The sequence below is a fragment of the Heptranchias perlo genome, chromosome 4 (assembly GCF_035084215.1).
Source record: "Heptranchias perlo isolate sHepPer1 chromosome 4, sHepPer1.hap1, whole genome shotgun sequence".
Lineage (NCBI taxonomy): Eukaryota > Metazoa > Chordata > Chondrichthyes > Hexanchiformes > Hexanchidae > Heptranchias > Heptranchias perlo.
The window spans coordinates 129,936,788-129,954,250 of NC_090328.1; the positions used below are offsets into that span (position 1 = coordinate 129,936,788).

General features: G+C 41.5%; 1 protein-coding gene across 1 annotated transcript in view; it reads left to right on the forward strand.

Annotated features, from left to right (window-relative positions):
* The window catches only part of ric1 (RIC1 homolog, RAB6A GEF complex partner 1), a 149,489-nt gene extending 133,008 nt beyond the window's left edge, over positions 1 to 16,481 (forward strand). Inside the window, exons 23-26 of the mRNA XM_067983633.1 lie at positions 3,285 to 3,473; positions 7,066 to 7,243; positions 7,858 to 8,046; positions 11,750 to 16,481. Coding sequence (XP_067839734.1) covers positions 3,285 to 3,473; positions 7,066 to 7,243; positions 7,858 to 8,046; positions 11,750 to 12,044 — 851 coding nt within the window. The 3' untranslated portion in view covers positions 12,045 to 16,481. The remainder of the gene's footprint in view (positions 1 to 3,284; positions 3,474 to 7,065; positions 7,244 to 7,857; positions 8,047 to 11,749) is intronic.
* The last annotated feature ends 982 nt before the right edge of the window (positions 16,482 to 17,463 follow it).

The following is a 17,463-nucleotide window of genomic DNA, read 5'->3' on the forward strand; positions in this document are numbered from 1 at the left end:
ACTTGAGATCTCTTTATTCTGTATGGCTGATTCTACACTAGGTTGCATGTATGCACTGAGCCATAAGGGAATAATTTTGTCTATTTACATGTGGAATATTCTAAAAGTAGAATTGAAGGGAAAAAGATGTAAACTGGCTTCTGTTTACAAATATCTCAGAAATGCTGTTGCATCCCTAGAAGGATGTGGAGATGCTGGTGATGGACTGGGGTTGACAGTTGTAAACAATTTTACAACGCCAAGTTATAGTCCAACAATTTTATTTGAAATTCACAAGCTTTCGGAGGCTTCCTCCTTCCTCAGGTGAATGTTGTGGAAATGAAATCCTCGAATCCTTCACATTTATAAATCACAGAACAATGCCTGGTGATTACAGATAGTCTTTCCAACTGCCCGTTGCCACGGCAATCAGTGTGCAGACAGAGAGGTGTTACCTAAAAGGCCACCGAATATACAAACCACCAAAAAAAGAGAGGCAGAAACAAACATAGAAAAGACAGCAAATGACCCGTTATATTAAAAACAGATAACATTTGTTCGCTGGTGGGGTTACGTGTAGCGTGACATGAACCCAAGATCCCGGTTGAGGCCGTCCTCATGGGTGCGGAACTTGGCTATCAATTTCTGCTCGACGATTTTGCGTTGTCGTGTGTCTCGAAGGCCGCCTTGGAGTATGCTTACCCGAAGGTCGGTGGCTGAATGTCCTTGACTGCTGAAGTGTTCCCCGACTGGGAGGGAACCCTCCTGTCTGGCGATTGTTGCGTGGTGTCCGTTCATCCGTTGTCGCAGCGTCTACATGGTCTCGCCAATGTACCATGCTCTGGGGCATCCTTTCCTGCAACGTATGAGGTAGACAACGTTGGCCGAGTCACAGGAGTATGAACCATGCACCTGGTGGGTGGTGTCCTCTCGTGTGATGGTGGTATCTGTGTCGATGATCTGGCATGTCTTGCAGAGGTTACCGTGGCAGGGTTGTGTGGTGTCGTGGACGCTGTTCTCCTGAAAGCTGGGTAATTTGCTGCGAACGATGGTCTGTTTGAGGTTGGGTGGCTGTTTAAAGGCGAGTAGTGGAGGTGTGGGGATGGCCATAGCGAGGTGTTCGTCATCATTGATGACATGTTGAAGGCTGCGGAGAACATGGCGTAGTTTCTCAGTTTCCCTAGAAGGATGTGGAGATGCCGGTGATGGACTGGGGTTGACAATTGTAAACAATTTTACAACACCAAGTTATAGTCCAGCAATTTTATTTTAAATTCACAAGCTTTCGGAGACTTCCTCCTTCCTCAGGCAAATGTTTCAGGATCTCCTTGAAGCCTACGCATTTATACATATAGAACAATACATGGTGTTTACAGACTGCCCCTGCAACTGCCCGTTGCCAAGGCAATCACCGTGTTCAGACAGAGAGGTGTCACCTGCAGAACCCCCGAATACACATTCAACAAAAAAACAAACAGGGAAAAAAAAGAGAAAAAAAACAGACAGAGAGAGGCAGAAACATCCGGAAGGCAGAGAGAGCCAGCAAATGACCCATTATATTAAAAACAGATAACATTTGTTCGCTGGTGGGGTAACGTGTAGCGTGACATGAACCCAAGATCCCGGTTGAGGCCGTCCTCATGGGTGCGGAACTTGGCTATCAATTTCTGCTCGACGATTTCTGCTCGACGACAACGCAAAATCGTCGAGCAGAAATTGATAGCCAAGTTCCGCACCCATGAGGACGGCCTCAACCGGGATCTTGGGTTCATGTCACGCTACACGTTACCCCACCAGCGAACAAATGTTATCTGTTTTTAATATAATGGATCATTTGCTGGCTCTCTCTGCCTTCCGGATGTTTCTGCCTCTCTCTGTCTGTTTTTTTTCTCTTTTTTTTCCCTGTTTGTTTTTTTGTTGAATGTGTATTCGGGGGTTCTGCAGGTGACACCTCTCTGTCTGAACACGGTGATTGCCTTGGCAACGGGCAGTTGCAGGGGCAGTCTGTAAACACCATGTATTGTTCTATATGTATAAATGCGTAGGCTTCAAGGAGATCCTGAAACATTTGCCTGAGGAAGGAGGAAGTCTCCGAAAGCTTGTGAATTTAAAATAAAATCCCTAGAAGGAGTAACAGTGACTTGGAGTTCGTGATCTTATAATGTTGTATATGTATAAGGGTATAGTACTATAGTGTTTATTCTACTGGGCTAGCAACCTAGAGGTCTCAAGTTCAAATCCCACCTGGTAATTTGTTGGCTAGCACCAAGAAAATGACCATGAACACTGTCAAACTGCAGTAAAAATCCCAACTAGTTTGCTGTTGTCCTATCCAGTCTGACCTCCATGTGACTGTAGTCACACCACATGGTTGACTCTTAATGCCCTACCAAGCATTGGATAAAGAGCAGGGGAGTGGGACTAATTGGATAGTTCTTTCAAAGAGCCAGCACAGGCGCAATGGGCCAAATGGCACCCTACTGTGCTGTATGATTCTAAGCCATTCGATTATCCCTAGTTGCCCTGAATAATTGGCACCCACATCCTGAAACAACAAACTATCATTGTGGCCTGGTTCTCTGTTTATGATGTTTTGGAGTTTTAGAAGCAAATACTACAAGTTTACTTAATTTTTTTTTCCCCACAGGATGTATGTGATGTTGGTGAGGCCACATTTATTGCCCATCCTTACTTGCCCTGAGAAGGTGGTAGTGGGCAGTGGTTGTGAACCACTGCACTTTCTGTGGTAATGTTACTCCCACAATGGTATTGAGTAGGACATTCCAGAATATTGACCCAGTGATGAGGGAATGGTGATGTATGTCCAAGTCAGGATAGTATGATTTGGAGCTGGCGGTGTTCCCTTAACATTGCTCTTGTACCTTCCTAGTGGTAGAGGTCACAGGGCTGGGAAATATAAATATATGCTTTCAGGATCGATCCCTGTGATAAGCACCCCTGTGAATGAGTTGCGTAAAGACACGAATGCTTTAAGTGTACAATGAACATTTTATTTTCCTCAGTGTTCTGTATTCTCTGGGAAAAAGGCCAAACACACAGCTTATAGCATTCCTTGGAAAACTGCTTTGAGTGTGAAATGCCAGAGTTATGAATGTCTCGGTGCCATGCATTGCAAGTAAAGAGCAGTGTGAATTACATTGGGTTTAGCAGTCCTTAACTGATCTAAAAGGAGAAACAAATATTGTGATGGAAAATGTTAGCATAGTAACTCGTATTTAAAAGGCAATCAATTTTTAAAATGAACTGGTAAACGCTAATAACATCTTTGTTTTAATTTGATGCAGTTGGAGACCAGTTTCTTAAATCGCAGTCAACTGAGACCTTTGTAAACACTGATTTGGAGAGTGGAGTCATAACTGCACGTGGTAGCCACATCTGCCTTAGCCTAAATGCTGCACACACACAAATTGATTCCGGCTCATTGCAAGGACCTCAGACACAGGATGCAATTCTGTCACCTTTACTTTCTAAAGGTAAGCATTTGTCTTGTTACTATTGTAAAAATGTTAATTAAGTTTTGATAATAGTACACAAACACAGCCCTCATAATACATAAGTTAAGCCTGATGTCCGTACCTACAATTTAACAATCCACTTATTAGTAAAAGTAGAACAAAAAAATCTATAGCAAGTCATAGCACACTTGAATCATTCCGTATAATGACATGAGTGTCTAGGTAGGACAAGAAATGGGATCAAATTTTATTCACTTACTTTGCTTTCCAGAGCTGGAAATGTGAGAAAGGTAACTAAATTATAAGTCTATTGTACTTGTAACATGGGAGCTGCACACCATTTGTACGGAGACCTGCATCATCTGATAGGAGGTGTGTAACTTGTAACTTACGAACACACTGAGGGCTGTGATATAAATGCAAGTTTGTTCTTTTTCTGTACGCAGATGAAATACCAGCGAAGTGAGTACAGCTATTATTGCCCATACAATGCTTCAGCCATATACTGCCTCTGTGAATTGTTGGTATTTAACTAGTATGTACTGCACACAGTGGTTTCAGTTTTTGTGGGGGTGGAGTATTTTTGAGGTGCAAGTTCCTCTGCTCTCCCTTTTCCTCATTTGCAGGCCTAACATATTTTCAACTGAGTTGGGTGGCTGCAATCTACTCCCAGACTGCTGATAAAGGCCCCTCTGATTTTTTGTTTCTCCCCTTAGCGTGTCTCTTTTTTTCTCCGCCCCCCCCCCCCCCCCCCCAACTCCGCTCAGACCCACCGAGTCTCACCACATGCTCTGCTATTCCGTTCGACGTTCTGATGTGGCGCAAATTGGGAAATAGGTGGGGTGGTATCTGAACCTGTGGCACTAAGTGTTGGTGCAATTTCCTTCCACCATATACCTTAACCTGATATGAACTTAAACTGGTGTATATTTTGTTACATCATATACAGCATTGAAGGAAAATTGAACTTAGAGTTCATGGACACCGACTACTGTAAACATACTGTCTCAAAATATCATCAGCAGACACACTTCTATTCAGAACTATGATGCGTCTTCATTGGTTATCTGCTGCAAGCATATCTAGGTCAAGCAGCCACACAGACTTCAAGATAAATTCCTGTATCCTTGACAATGAACACCCTTCATTCCAACCACTTATAATTCCCTCGTGGGTAGACGTCACTCGTTCCATTCCTGATGCATCGATCATTTTGTCTTGAGAAATCATTTTTGGTTCCGATTTTTGCTTGTGAGCTCGAAATTTTTTTTTACTATAAATTTCCTTCACCTCGAGAATCAATTTTCCAAATGCTGTCCTCCACCTCGACTCTTCATCAGCTTCAGCTAACACAGACCTCAGTGGCCTGAATTCTCTTCTGCACCATGTTTCAGCTGCAGCCCTATCAATTCAGTTCCATTGCACTTTCAGCTGAGTAAGATGATTCTCATTTAGTGCCCACTACTTTAATAAATAAACAGAAAGAAAGCAAAGATATTACAGCTCATTCGAATGATTTGTAGCTGCTATCTTTTTCAAAAGCAGTTCTGTTGAGTCTTTCAAAATATCCAGGGCAACCAACAGATATACAGGCCAAATTGACACAAATGTCCTTTAATGGCTTCAAGCTCTTTGGGCCTGAGTAAGACCCACCCTTGAAGTGCAATGATGCCAGTTCTTGTCCATAATTGAAATCCTGTCCAGTAAGCCCAGTAATGCCCAAGGGAAATCTTTGAGCGAACCTAACCGAGTTTATTACTCCTGCGCTGCCTCTCCTGGGTTGCCTAGCTCAGTGGGACCGCCTCCACTTGGTTCCATCCTCTTTCAATCATAGCCAGAGCATCTCTAGCGATGGCTTCTCTTCCCATCCCTATGTTGTTACCTTGAGCCCTCCAAGGATCCATCATTAACATCTGCCCTCCCCTCCTGCCCCTTGGCGCCACCACTGGATCAGTTTCAACATGTACGCTGATGATGTCCAGCTCTACCCGTCTACCACCTCTCTTAAACCCTATAATGCCCCTCTGCTGTCAGACTGCTTATCCAACATCTAATCTCACATGAACCATAATTTGCTCCAGCTAAACTTTAAGTAGAAAGGGGTCATCGTGTTCGACCCTCGGCACCGTCTCCATCCCCCTTCCTGGCCACTGTCTAAGGCTGAACCAGACTTTTCACAGCCTCAGCATCCTATTTGATCTCAAGCTGAGCATCCAAACCCATTGCCTTCATCACAAAGCACGTCTACTTCCATCTCTGCGACATCGCCCCGTCACCATCTTTACCTCAGCCTATCTGCCACTGAAGCCCTCATGCATCCCGTTGTCACCTCCAGACTCGGTTACTGCAATGCTCTTTTAGCTGACCACCCATCCTCCATTCGTTACATTTCAGTACATCCAAAAAATCTGCTCCCTTTATCTTAAGCCACACCGAGTCCTGCTCCCTCATCACCCCTGTCCTTACTGAGCTACATTGGCTCCTGATTCCCCCAACACCTTCAAACTTAAAATTGTCATCTTTGTGTTTAAGTTCCTCCCTTGCCTCACCTCTCCCTATCTCTGTAACCTCCTCTAGCTCTACAACTCTCCCTTACACCACCCCCCCCCCCCCCCCCCCTCTAAAAACACTCTCTTCCTCTGACTCTGAACTCTTGTACTTTGCCCCATCTCCCAGTGGTGGTCATGCCTTTAGCCTCCTAGGTGGCACTCTCTGGAATTCCCTTTCTTAAAATTCACCTCTTTGACCAAGCTTTTCCTCATCTCTCCTTTGGTTTGGCATTTTTTTTTCTTATACCTTGAGACATTTCCTGCATTTAAAGGCACTATATAAATGCAGAATTCTGCTAAAGAGGTGTGTGCTCTATTATCGCTCGCTGGCAGTGAACTATAAGAATAGCACCCTCTACTGGTGTAATTATTGGAAGGGTTAAGTTTGTGAAACTTGTTAATTTACAGAATGCTTAGAAAATGGCTGCATGGAGTAATTCGTACATCTTCACCAAATGTTTGGTGTTAAATTTAAATTTCTTTAGCTGTTTGGGGTAGCCTCTAATAATTCTACTTCATTATGGGAGGCTTATCTATGGCGTAGATGGAACAAACAAAAATTCCTTTGATATGTATTCCCTATTCATATGCCACTTTTTTATGCGTTCATGGGATGCGGGCGTCGCTGGCGAGGATGGCATTTATTGCCCATCCCTAATTGCCCTTGAGAAGGTTCTCCCACAGTGCTGTTAGGAAGGGAGTTCCAGGATTTTGACCCAGCGACGATGAAGGAACGGCGATATATTTCCAAGTCGGGATGGTGTGACTTGGAGGGGAACGTGCAGGTGGTGGTGTTCCCATGCGTCCCCTCCCATGTCCTTCTAGGAACTTTCCCATTACCTAGTCTGGGGTTTAATTGAGAATAGATCTTCATGCTGTGCTCTACCTGTGCCGTTTGGAGAAGTTAGTATTCCTCTGCCATGCACGTGCTTTTTGTTTTGCTTCTAATTTTACTTTTTAGCATTTGCAATTCCACAGTAGAAAATAATCTCAAACATTTCATTTAAAGTTGAAAAGCATTCTTAATACTCAGTTAATTGCTGCTATCTTTTTATTTTTAGGTGATGAATGCAGTATTGGGTCAGCTACCGATCTCACCGAAACCAGTTCTATGGTGGATGGTGACTGGACTATGGTAGATGAAAGTTTTTCTACACTCAGTCTTACACAATCTGAGCTGGAATATTTATCGATGGAGCTAGCCAATAAGGGTCCTCATAAGTCACAGGTTCAGTTAAGGTAAGTTACTTGCTATTATTTTCTTTACAAGCCCAAAATCCGTTGGCTGCAACCGCATTTCTAAAAATCCTTGTAAAAACAGGCGCAGTGGATGCCAGGCTGTATTTTGTTGTGTCAGACCCAGCAATCTTAGTGAGACATGAAATTGAGCCTTTGATTTCCCCACATGCCAGATTCCTGATTTTTCTCTTTTCTGGGGTTAAGGGAGAGAGAGATAAAGACTCCAGTATTTATCCATGGATAAAATAAATGAAAGGCTCAGATATCCCGGGCACTTTTCTCACCTAAATCAAGAATGGCCTTAGGAGTGGGTCCCAGCCTGCCCATCAGACTGAGAGTAGTACAGGGATTGAGGAGGATTTAAAGAGAGGAATAAAATGACTTTTGAGACCATGTGAATAACTGCTATTTAATGAGCTTGAATTCTAGATTTCCGTTTTGAAGAAAAACTTGCATTTTCAGCTGAAGTTTTAAATATATATTTTGGAATAGTAAAAAAAATTGGCTTCATTGAAGGGTGTTTCAAAGTGAAAAAAAATCCTAAGGTTCAAATTTTCATAGGTTCACTTTCTGCAGTCATCTGTGTCACCTCTCTGACTGTTCTGTTCCTTCAGGTATCTGATGCACATTTTTATGGAAGCTGGCTGTTTGGAGTGGTGTATAATTACAGCGCTAATTCTCCGAGATTCTGCAGTGATAGGTCAGATAATCAGTTCAATCCAACACTCCGAGATTCCCATGGATATTTTACAGGGCATTAAAGACGGGTTGCTAGCTGTGGATGAATGGGCTTCAACAGACTGGTAAGTGAGGTACTGTAAAGTCAGCACATCCAGTTCGTAACCGCATTTATGGTTTATAAAATGGATGAGCTAGTTTCAAACGTTTTTGCTTTAATAATTTTTACTTCACTATACCAGAGTTTAAATTTTTGATGATTGTCAATAGCAACATGTTTGATTTGGCCAGCTGTAAACTGTAGTAACTAGAATTTGCAATGGCTATTTCTTTCCCGTAAAACATGTGCCTTCATAATTAAAATAGCCACCCTAAATAACAGGCCTGTTTATTTGTTTGTGACAATGCCAATCTCTGCTTTAATTCAGCTTTGAGCTTTATATTGAGAATGTTAGGAAAGTGCTTACTTGTGTATTGTGCCACCAATTATACCAAAAACCCACATCTTAAATTGATCTGCATATTTCCATTTGCTGTAGCTCGGAAAACCTCTCAGGATGGGTATCATAAATCATAGATTTCCAGGCTAGTGAGAGGATCCCATGGGGTGCGTAAGGTCTTTAGATTTCTGTCGATCAGGAGCCAGGCAAACACTGCACGCAATATGTTGAGAATTCTTTATTTGTTACCTTTATTGGCACGTTGGTTTTGTTGCTTTTGTATTTTTTTAAGTTTTTTTGCAGTGATGTCATTAGTTTTTTATTGATCTGTTGGAAGTTAGAACAACAATTGAGTCAGTATTTGCAGGGGATGCTTGGGCATGTGTCACTATTAGTAGAATGTCCCCCACACAGAAAAGGTTGAAAAGCATTGCCATAACTAGTGGTATACAAAATGTTTTATCCCTTTAAGAGCTGTAGTAGCGTTTTCGGCACTGTTGGCACAATCACTGCTCGAAACGATCCTGGCCCACATTTAGCCGAAGTTGGCTTCCTAATGTCCCGCCCTCCTGAAGCTATAGTGAAAAGAAAACTGTTGAAGAGGAGAAAAGAGTAAGAGAAGTGATAGTGGGAAGAAGCAAAACTGGAGAATAGAGAGACGAAAAGTGAGGGTGAGAGCATGGAGGAAAGCTAGAGAGAAGCACAAGTGAAGGAAGGATGAGGGAGAAACAGAAATGAAGGAGGGAATGAAAAACAGAAGTGAAGGAGCTAGAGGGACTTCAGATGCTGAGGTTTTTTTTTTCATGAGGCCCAGTCTGAGAGAGTTTGAGAACCAATCCATCAGATAGCTCACTCTGACAATTGGTTTGAGTGAAGACACATGGTGAGTCCTTTTGTGTCTCTACCATTGATTTGTAGGTTACACCCATGTTCTTCACCACATCAGAAAGTAAGACTGATTTGTAAAGGATTCCTACCACAACATGGTCAATTAACTGCAAATAAACTGGCATGACGTTGAGTCACATAACTCTGGCTGAATTCCTTTCTGATTTGTTTTCTTGGTAAACCATTGAGTCCCATTTTGTTTACATCACATGGTTAAGTTAAGTAAAACTTATGGTGTAATGTTGCTGTCAGTAGAATTTTACAGTGTGGTTTGTGACACTAATCAGTGTCATATCAGGGCCCAGTCTACTTGTGTTAGCTGGTGTTTACTTTCAAGAGAGAACTTGCAAATCCACACTCTCAGCACAGAACTTCACACGCCAAGGAGTAGAATTCGGGTGCTCGCCCCACTATTTTCCAAATTCCGGATACGTGCTCCCTGAGAGTGAGGCTTTGTGCCGGAGCGCAAACTCGTATCGTTGCGCTTTCGATCTTTAACGGTGAAAGTAAAACCCTTCACTTTTGGTGGAGCGTGGCAAGGGTGAAGTGTATTCTATAATATAGCTGCTCCGAGTGCTGCTTCATCCAGGGGGCCAGGGATCCATATTGGAAGTTCAGAACAAAGAAAAGAAACCAGTCAAGACGACAAGGTACATGAGTGAAGGAGAATGAGGTCAGTGAGGATGTCTTGCATCCGTGAACAGGTAGATAGCTGTTAAGAATCCCTGGGATGTGTGAGTTCAGAAATATTGAGACAGCAGAAAGAGAGGGAACTTTGTTATCCTCGCTAATCATTTATCAGTAAACTGATCATTAATGCTGAATAGTGCTGGCAGTAAAATGAAGTACTGCAAATAAGCCCATATACAAAAGGCTTTTTATTTTTTTCCTCACCAAGATATTGGGTAAAAGTTCTCCTGGGCCCTTTATCAGCTGTCTGCCTCCACATGCAGCTTGCCCTTTTTTGCAGCAACTAATTTCAGGCCTCTTGCCTCTCAGGTTGCCTCAGCTTTGTACCCGGGGGCAGGGGGAGTAGGGCAGTGGGTGCGGGATATGCGCAATCGCGGCCGCCAGCAACAGTCAGGAGTGCTGTGCAGCAGAGAGGAGCACTACTGCTCCTCCTAGCTCCAAAGGAAGGTTTTAAAAAAAAACCACCTTAAGCAGCGACCGCCGAAGAATCCTGAACAGGACCTGCCCAGCGCCTGTCTCACTCATTGCATCCCAATTTCACCCTATTCACATAGGGACCAATCTCAGGTCAGGCGTCCTTGGGATGCAGGACGTTGGTCCCAAAAATTTAGCCTTGTTGCACCCGTTTTACGCCCATAAAACGGACACAAAAGGTCTAATTTCTGCCCTATCGGCTCTTTGCTGGGGTGTGATTTTCATGGTCACTGGTCACCCTCTGCTTTCATCCATTCTACACAAACAAGCGTTGATTACATGCATTAGCTGGCCGTTCAAAGCCTGATTCTGTCCTCACCCCCAATGTCCACGTGTACATTTTCTGGCAGAGTTTGATGCATAGCAGTTAGGAGTGGGGACCCTGGCAGATTTTCCCCCTCCCTTACCCAGGGGCACTAACACTAATTGTAGCACTACTACCATTGCCTCAGCTGAGATCTCAGACTGGGATTTGAATGACTGAGTTGCCAGATTATTGCTCGGATACTCACTGACTAAGCTCCGTATGTCAACAGGGAAATACTGAAGCTTCCCTGAGCAGAATATCACCTTTTTAAAAGAAAACGTGGTGGATAAATTAGTTTTTCTTCCTAAATCCTTTGGTCACAACCTAGTGTAGATTAAGTGGTGGGTATGCCCGTCTCCCATCCAGAATGTCACTTCAGTTCCAGCTCCTCTTCACTTCCCTCTGCTCTTCACCAATCTCCTGGTCTGGAGAGGAGGAGAAGCTGATTCAATCCAACTTGCCCCTCAGTTGCTGATCCCAGACTGCCACTGAATACAGCTGTTGTTGTCATTCTCTCAAGCCATCTTACAAGATAGTTTCATGGTCAGTGAGCAGCAGCATAATTGGGAAGGAAGCCAAGGTTAACGGGCATAAAGGAGAAGATTTGTGCATTTACTTAATGGAGAAATGGGTCAAATAAGCCTTGTTTAAGTACTGACAAAGGAAATTTATATGCTGGTGTTCTCAGTAAAATCTTTGAAGGTTAAATTTACAATTGACCTCAGTGTAATTTATTAATTTTGTGATCTCGTGTATATATAAAATTATGTATGTTAGCCTGATATCTTTGTTTCTAAGCCTTTGAAGATTGTTGGTGGTTTTTAAATGGTTCCAAGGTTACTACCAGCATGAAACTTAATCTCTGTAAATGCAGGAATGTCTGTATTTAATTTGTTTACATGTGTAACGAACAGCTGAATAAATATTCCATTAGGCAGTAGAAATTACTGTAGTGAGATCAGAATTCTACTGTTGTTTCACACAGTAAACTTTTTTTTTTCCCCCCTGTGCTGATTTTAATTCTGCCAGCCCTGGATACAAGCCATTTCTGAATCGCATAAAGCCCCAGCTGCAGAAATTGCAGGAGGTCACAGAGGAACAGATTCAGCCTGAAGCTTTTCAGCCCTTGACCCGTCTGAGCATATCAAAGGCAGTGGAGCCCCCCAACCCATGGGCAGAGGACAGTAGAAATACTGCGAGTCATGTTAACAGTAACCAGAACGATGGTGGTGGGGGTATCGGCAGGCAAGAAGAAGGTGGCCAAGGAGAGGAGGAAGAGCAGCAACTCGTGGATGAAGGGAGTTACGAATGCTCTCTGTCATGAATGGTTATTCTTCAGACAGCTGTAGTCCAAACTTTAAAAAGACAAATGGATCATTGGTGCCTTGTGTCAGTGTTGTGCACATGTCTTACCGCATATTACAGGAGAAATAAAGAGCAAAACCAGTTCGGAACAAAACATCAGCCCCTTCACCTTTCACATTTCCAAAATAAATGATATTTTGATTACTGATGAAGACACTTTTGCTGATGTATGCAAACATGTATAATAGGGTGTCGGCAATCCTGGGATTATCTCTGTAAATACCATTTTTATCCTCCTGTGCTCCCTGGCATCACAATGCACAAGCCGTAAGATGCTCTGAAAAATGCATTAATGAAAGCGAGGATCATTTCCTGGAAATAACGTTTCTAAAAGCAGTTTTTTTTTTGGTGCATTTGTAGGTTCTTGACTCTGTACCACTAGTGCCTTTGCGAGATGCTCCATTGTGCTTTAGATGTGTTTGGATAATACCTCAGTTCTGGCATGAGTCTTGCAAAGGTGCTCTCAGGACAGAAGTACGCGTCCCAAATTCTATATCCTTTTTTTGTCGGTTCAGAGAGCATTAGGGAAAGGTGCTGTACAAACTGAACATGTCCCAGGTGAAAAGATATGTTCCAGACACACTTATTCATTGAGTGTGTCTTATGAGGGATTGAATGGCGGAGCAGGTGGAAGCACTGTGATGTTTTGACATCTGAATAACTTAATTTTTAAGTTAGTGTGAATTTTGAGTCTAAATGCAACTGCAAGTTTATCTGCCATGGTTTGTCTGTCACAGTGGCTTAGAAATTCTTTAAGGCTAAGCCATTGTAGAATAATGCAATGATCCTAGAAAAAATTATTTACCGCAAAATCTCTTTTACATTACTCCGAGCATTTCTGTTTCAAACAATCTCGTTGCTGTAAGGATAATTAAGACTCGTGATTTGTCACAGGAAACTTACCTGCAAATTTCAGGGAAGTTGTAGGTAAAATTAGAGGGGGAAACCAGAGGATTTAGTTAAAAGGACAATGTTACTCCCGATGAAATACAAGTTGCTTTTACTTAGCGAAGAAAAAAGTTATTTAAAATGTTATGATCGGTGCATTTGAAAGAGATGACTGCTAATTCTCCGAAGCACTTGTCTCCGTTTCTCCTGCTGGCGCTCAGCTCTGCCCTCACACGACTCCAGGAGAGAGATGGGATATTTTTAGAATACTATTCCCTTTTGTAGAAGATATGTAATTTTCACTTCATTCAGAGTGGGTGCATTACCACAGACTCCAGCTGCTGAGGTGCATGCTAGTGACTGTATACCCTCACCTCCAATTGGCAATCTCCACTGCGCTGATCTCGGTAAAGCTGCTGATTAGATTGCTGGGGTGGGGGGGGGGGGATACAGCTCCTCGATGACATTTCCAGGAGGCAGGATGCTCACGCCCAGGGATTGATGCCTGCCATGATGGGGTTGTAAAGAGGCAATGAGTTGCTGCAGAAGCTGTGGGTCCAACTGGTTGTGCCGCCGATGGTGTATGGTTTGCTTCCATACTATAGTCGGGGATGGGTGCAATGCGTACAGATTTTATGGTGAGTTGAACTTCTCCATATTATTCATGTGAAACTCCTGGTACGTGCAGTCTCCCTACTCTGGCTCGACCTTATACTAGTCAGTAGTCTTAAAAACAAATTAGATTATCTTCCGGGGAGGGGGACAAGGGAGAAGAGAGATTAGCAGAAGTCTCTTTGGGGTTGACATGACTCCAAGATGACATCCCTGGTGATGGTACTTTATAACCAAATCTACCCTCTGTGCCAGACTCAGTAATCCATTACCTGAGCCAGGTAGGTCTCTGTGCTCCAAAGGAATATTGAAGATTGACCAGCCATCCTTGGCTCACCAATGGAACTGAGAGCTGGGATTTTTCCCACTTGACTCCAGAAAAGCCAATGCCCTAATGGTCCTGGCTGGAAAAGCAGTGGGGTGCTCACCAATACTCCATACTTGGCTTGGCAGTTTTGGCTAATTTAATCCTGCACGCACTTGAGGATCCCTAAACTTTGGCTCTTCCTAAGCGCTCTGGACTTGGGTAAGTGGCGTGTGTCTCTACAAAGACAGAATGTGCACTCCATATTGGGCAAACAGAAACTACTATTGATCTCTCAGTGGTATGGAGACTCTTAAACGTGGTGGATTTCCAAGTAGGTTGCACACCCATCTGGCCAAGAAAAATCAGTGTCAAAACTAAACCTATTGTACAAAAAGTATTAGTTCCCTAAAATGACCCTCCTTGAGTCTGTTGTGAGTTGGCTGCTGGTAGCAGGAACTTCTACAAATCGTGCTACTTGGCACAATCACTCGTCAACTTGGTTCCAAATTTACCGGATATATCACTGTGACAAATTACTAGTCTTCAGGAAAACCCATCAGCACTTGTATAGCATAAGACATGTGCATAATGTGTGTACGAGACTCTGTTCAACTTCGTTTTGAAACCTGCTGTGTTGGTGCTTTAAGAATTGATCTTCTGTTCTCAAGTATTTTGTATAGACCTTTTTTTTAAAAAAAAAGAAATGTGCATTTCAGATTCAGTTTAAAGTATAATCACTAACCAAACAGCTCTTGCAGCAGCTGTTTATATTGTACAGTGTCCAAGAGCAACTATATGTTTATGCATGTGTGTTGCATGAGCCTACGGTAGCTGTCAGACATTAGAAACTGTGATGCTGTTTGAATCTGAACTTGGTACCCTGTTGTAAGATCTTTGTGTGATTTACATTGTAAAATAAATACCATTGCTTTGTAGAGGGAGGGGCTGGAAAAGACCCTTTTTATGAAAATTATACATAATCAGTAAGACTATTTTAACAGATTTGAGTTTAGAAATGCCTTTATTTATTGCTTTCCAAAAAAAAACTCAAGCATTTGTTCTAGATGCAAAAAGTATTTTTATGTAAATATAATAAAGCTATGTAATCATGTGTTTATACTTGCTAGTTAGGTTCTAGCAAGGTGTACAATAAATATATGACCAGTAATGAACAACATCCTTTTTAATAGCTTTTAATAAAAGCTGTCATAACTAAAGCTTGATTAAGATATTGATCTGTTTTCAAGGGAATAACCCGCACACTGATTAATTTCCTACTCTGAGCTGTTGGACAGTAATCTGTTTGAACAAAGTGCTGCAGTGTATGATCTTGTGTAGTGGTACCGCCTTCGTAGCTGTTTCCTTGCATCGTAATGCAGATAAAATAAAAGTACCTGAAACAGTATTAAAAGACTAAGATAGCATATATTTGTTACAGTGCAATTTGAACAAAAAAATGCAAAAATGTTGCTTATTTTATACAACAAAATTGAGTGGTCTATTTTTATAGCTAAACTGAATTTAATTGAATTTTGATGTGGACCAAATTAGTAACCTAGCCCTAAACAGTAACTAGTATAGTATTTGTAACTGTATTGAAAACATGCTTCTGTTAGGCCTGTAGGGTAATGATGGGTAGGAACAGAATTATTTAAAAGGGCCGTATCTCCTTTAAAAGGGATTTTTTTAAACTTTATTTTGTTTAATGTGATCCTAGTGATTGGAGAAATGCGAAAAGAAAGAGTTAAGACTGGTTTCATGTTGTACATGCACCGTACAGTGACTGTGACAGCCTGTTGCAATACGGATACTAAACAGTATGCATTTGGTTAATGAGCCCTAGAATTGGCTGGACTAAACTGAGGCCAGATTCTTATCTAATTTTGAAGTGTGTTGGGCATTGTAAGTACACACGAGTTAATTATATTTTGGACTATCTTGTCTGTTTTCTGAGCAGTTATGTTTTTATGCACAGTAATACCTTCATATTTAATTGTAGCATTATGTTTAAAATTGCTTACATTTGAAAGTAATTTTTGATGTAATTTTTTTTCCACTAGTGTTCTCAATATTCAGTTTTAAAAAATATATATTTACAAAATTTGCTAACATGACCATAGACTAACTGACTCATTAACTTGTTAAAACACAACATATCTAATTGGGAGCAATCCAAATATCGTTTTAAAATTAGACAGCAGTTCCAGTGTTGAAGACATTTTTACAAGGTCCCAAATATTAAAAATGTGATCTAAAGTCATTTTTATAAATGAAATAAAGCTATAAAAATCCAATGATAGACACCCTTCCTGTAAAGTTTTATTTTTGTTGACAACTGTTAAATACATAGACAAGATGGTTAACAATGGCACAGTTTGCCAGTTGAGTGTGTTCTGTGTTTAACATAACTTCATCAATGACTTAGAAACTGGGCATGAACCTAGGATTATTTCTGCAAGAATCATTGACGGAGTTGCAGTGCACAGTGCTACTTTGTGGCAGTTCTTGTCTGTACTATCAGAAATTATTTGCTATTCTTTCCTGTCACATGTACAAATTTACAGCAATAAACATTTTTGATTATGTAAATATTCTTGTTTTAAGGCTGTTCCTAAGAAGTGGTGCTTATTTCATCTCTGAATTGGTTCCTGGAATTAAATGTAGATGGTTGTGTGTTCGCAGTAAGACTACAGCTATTTATTGCAATCTGCAAACACTATTAATTGTCTCAAGTTTCACAGGAATCTGTACAGTTCAATTTTTAAGAAAACGCCAAAGAGATTCATATCAAAAACTGCAAAAACTCTTAAGCTATAAAACAAAATATTGTCAGAATTTTGTGATGTCTAATATGTGATTTTAGTTGATACAAATCATGATCTATAGCAGGTTATGGTGATTATAATCATCTCATTGTGATGGTGCTCTCCTCACTGAGAATTCAGACACAAGCATTGTATTTCTCTGCATAAATGTGGTTCTATCTAAACATATACTTTCAGCAGTCTATTGCCACTTATGGAAAAAGAATTGTAATTTCCCAGACCTCCCCTCTTGGGATTAGATTTTTTTTTTGTTTCTGTAATGTATTTAGCTAGAATTATTGACCCCCCCCCCCCCCAAACTCTAATGGTGCTGTAACTGTGTTCCTTTTGAGTTTTTGAATATACTGAAGCAGAGAAGAACAAAATTGACAGATTAGAATTTTGGTTGAACAGATAACCATGTAGGTGCATAGAATTCCCCATCAAAACCAACATTACACATTAAAAGACTGATTATTTCCTGAACATTTATTCTCACTGGGCTGTTCACTGAGTATGTTTCGCCCATAAATGGATTCCACGTAGAATTTGTGCATTGGCCCTGTAAAGGAGTTAATTATTCTGTCACAGTAACCAAGGCCACATTTGGGTAACATTGTATGGCTCTGTGATAAATAGGAGCACTGTGATATGCATCTATTACAACAATCGTAACATATCTAATATGGCAAATGTCTTTCAGCTGAATATTTGGATCCCCTGTTTCCATAGTGCGATGTGTTTTGCGTTGTAGTGCCCATAATACA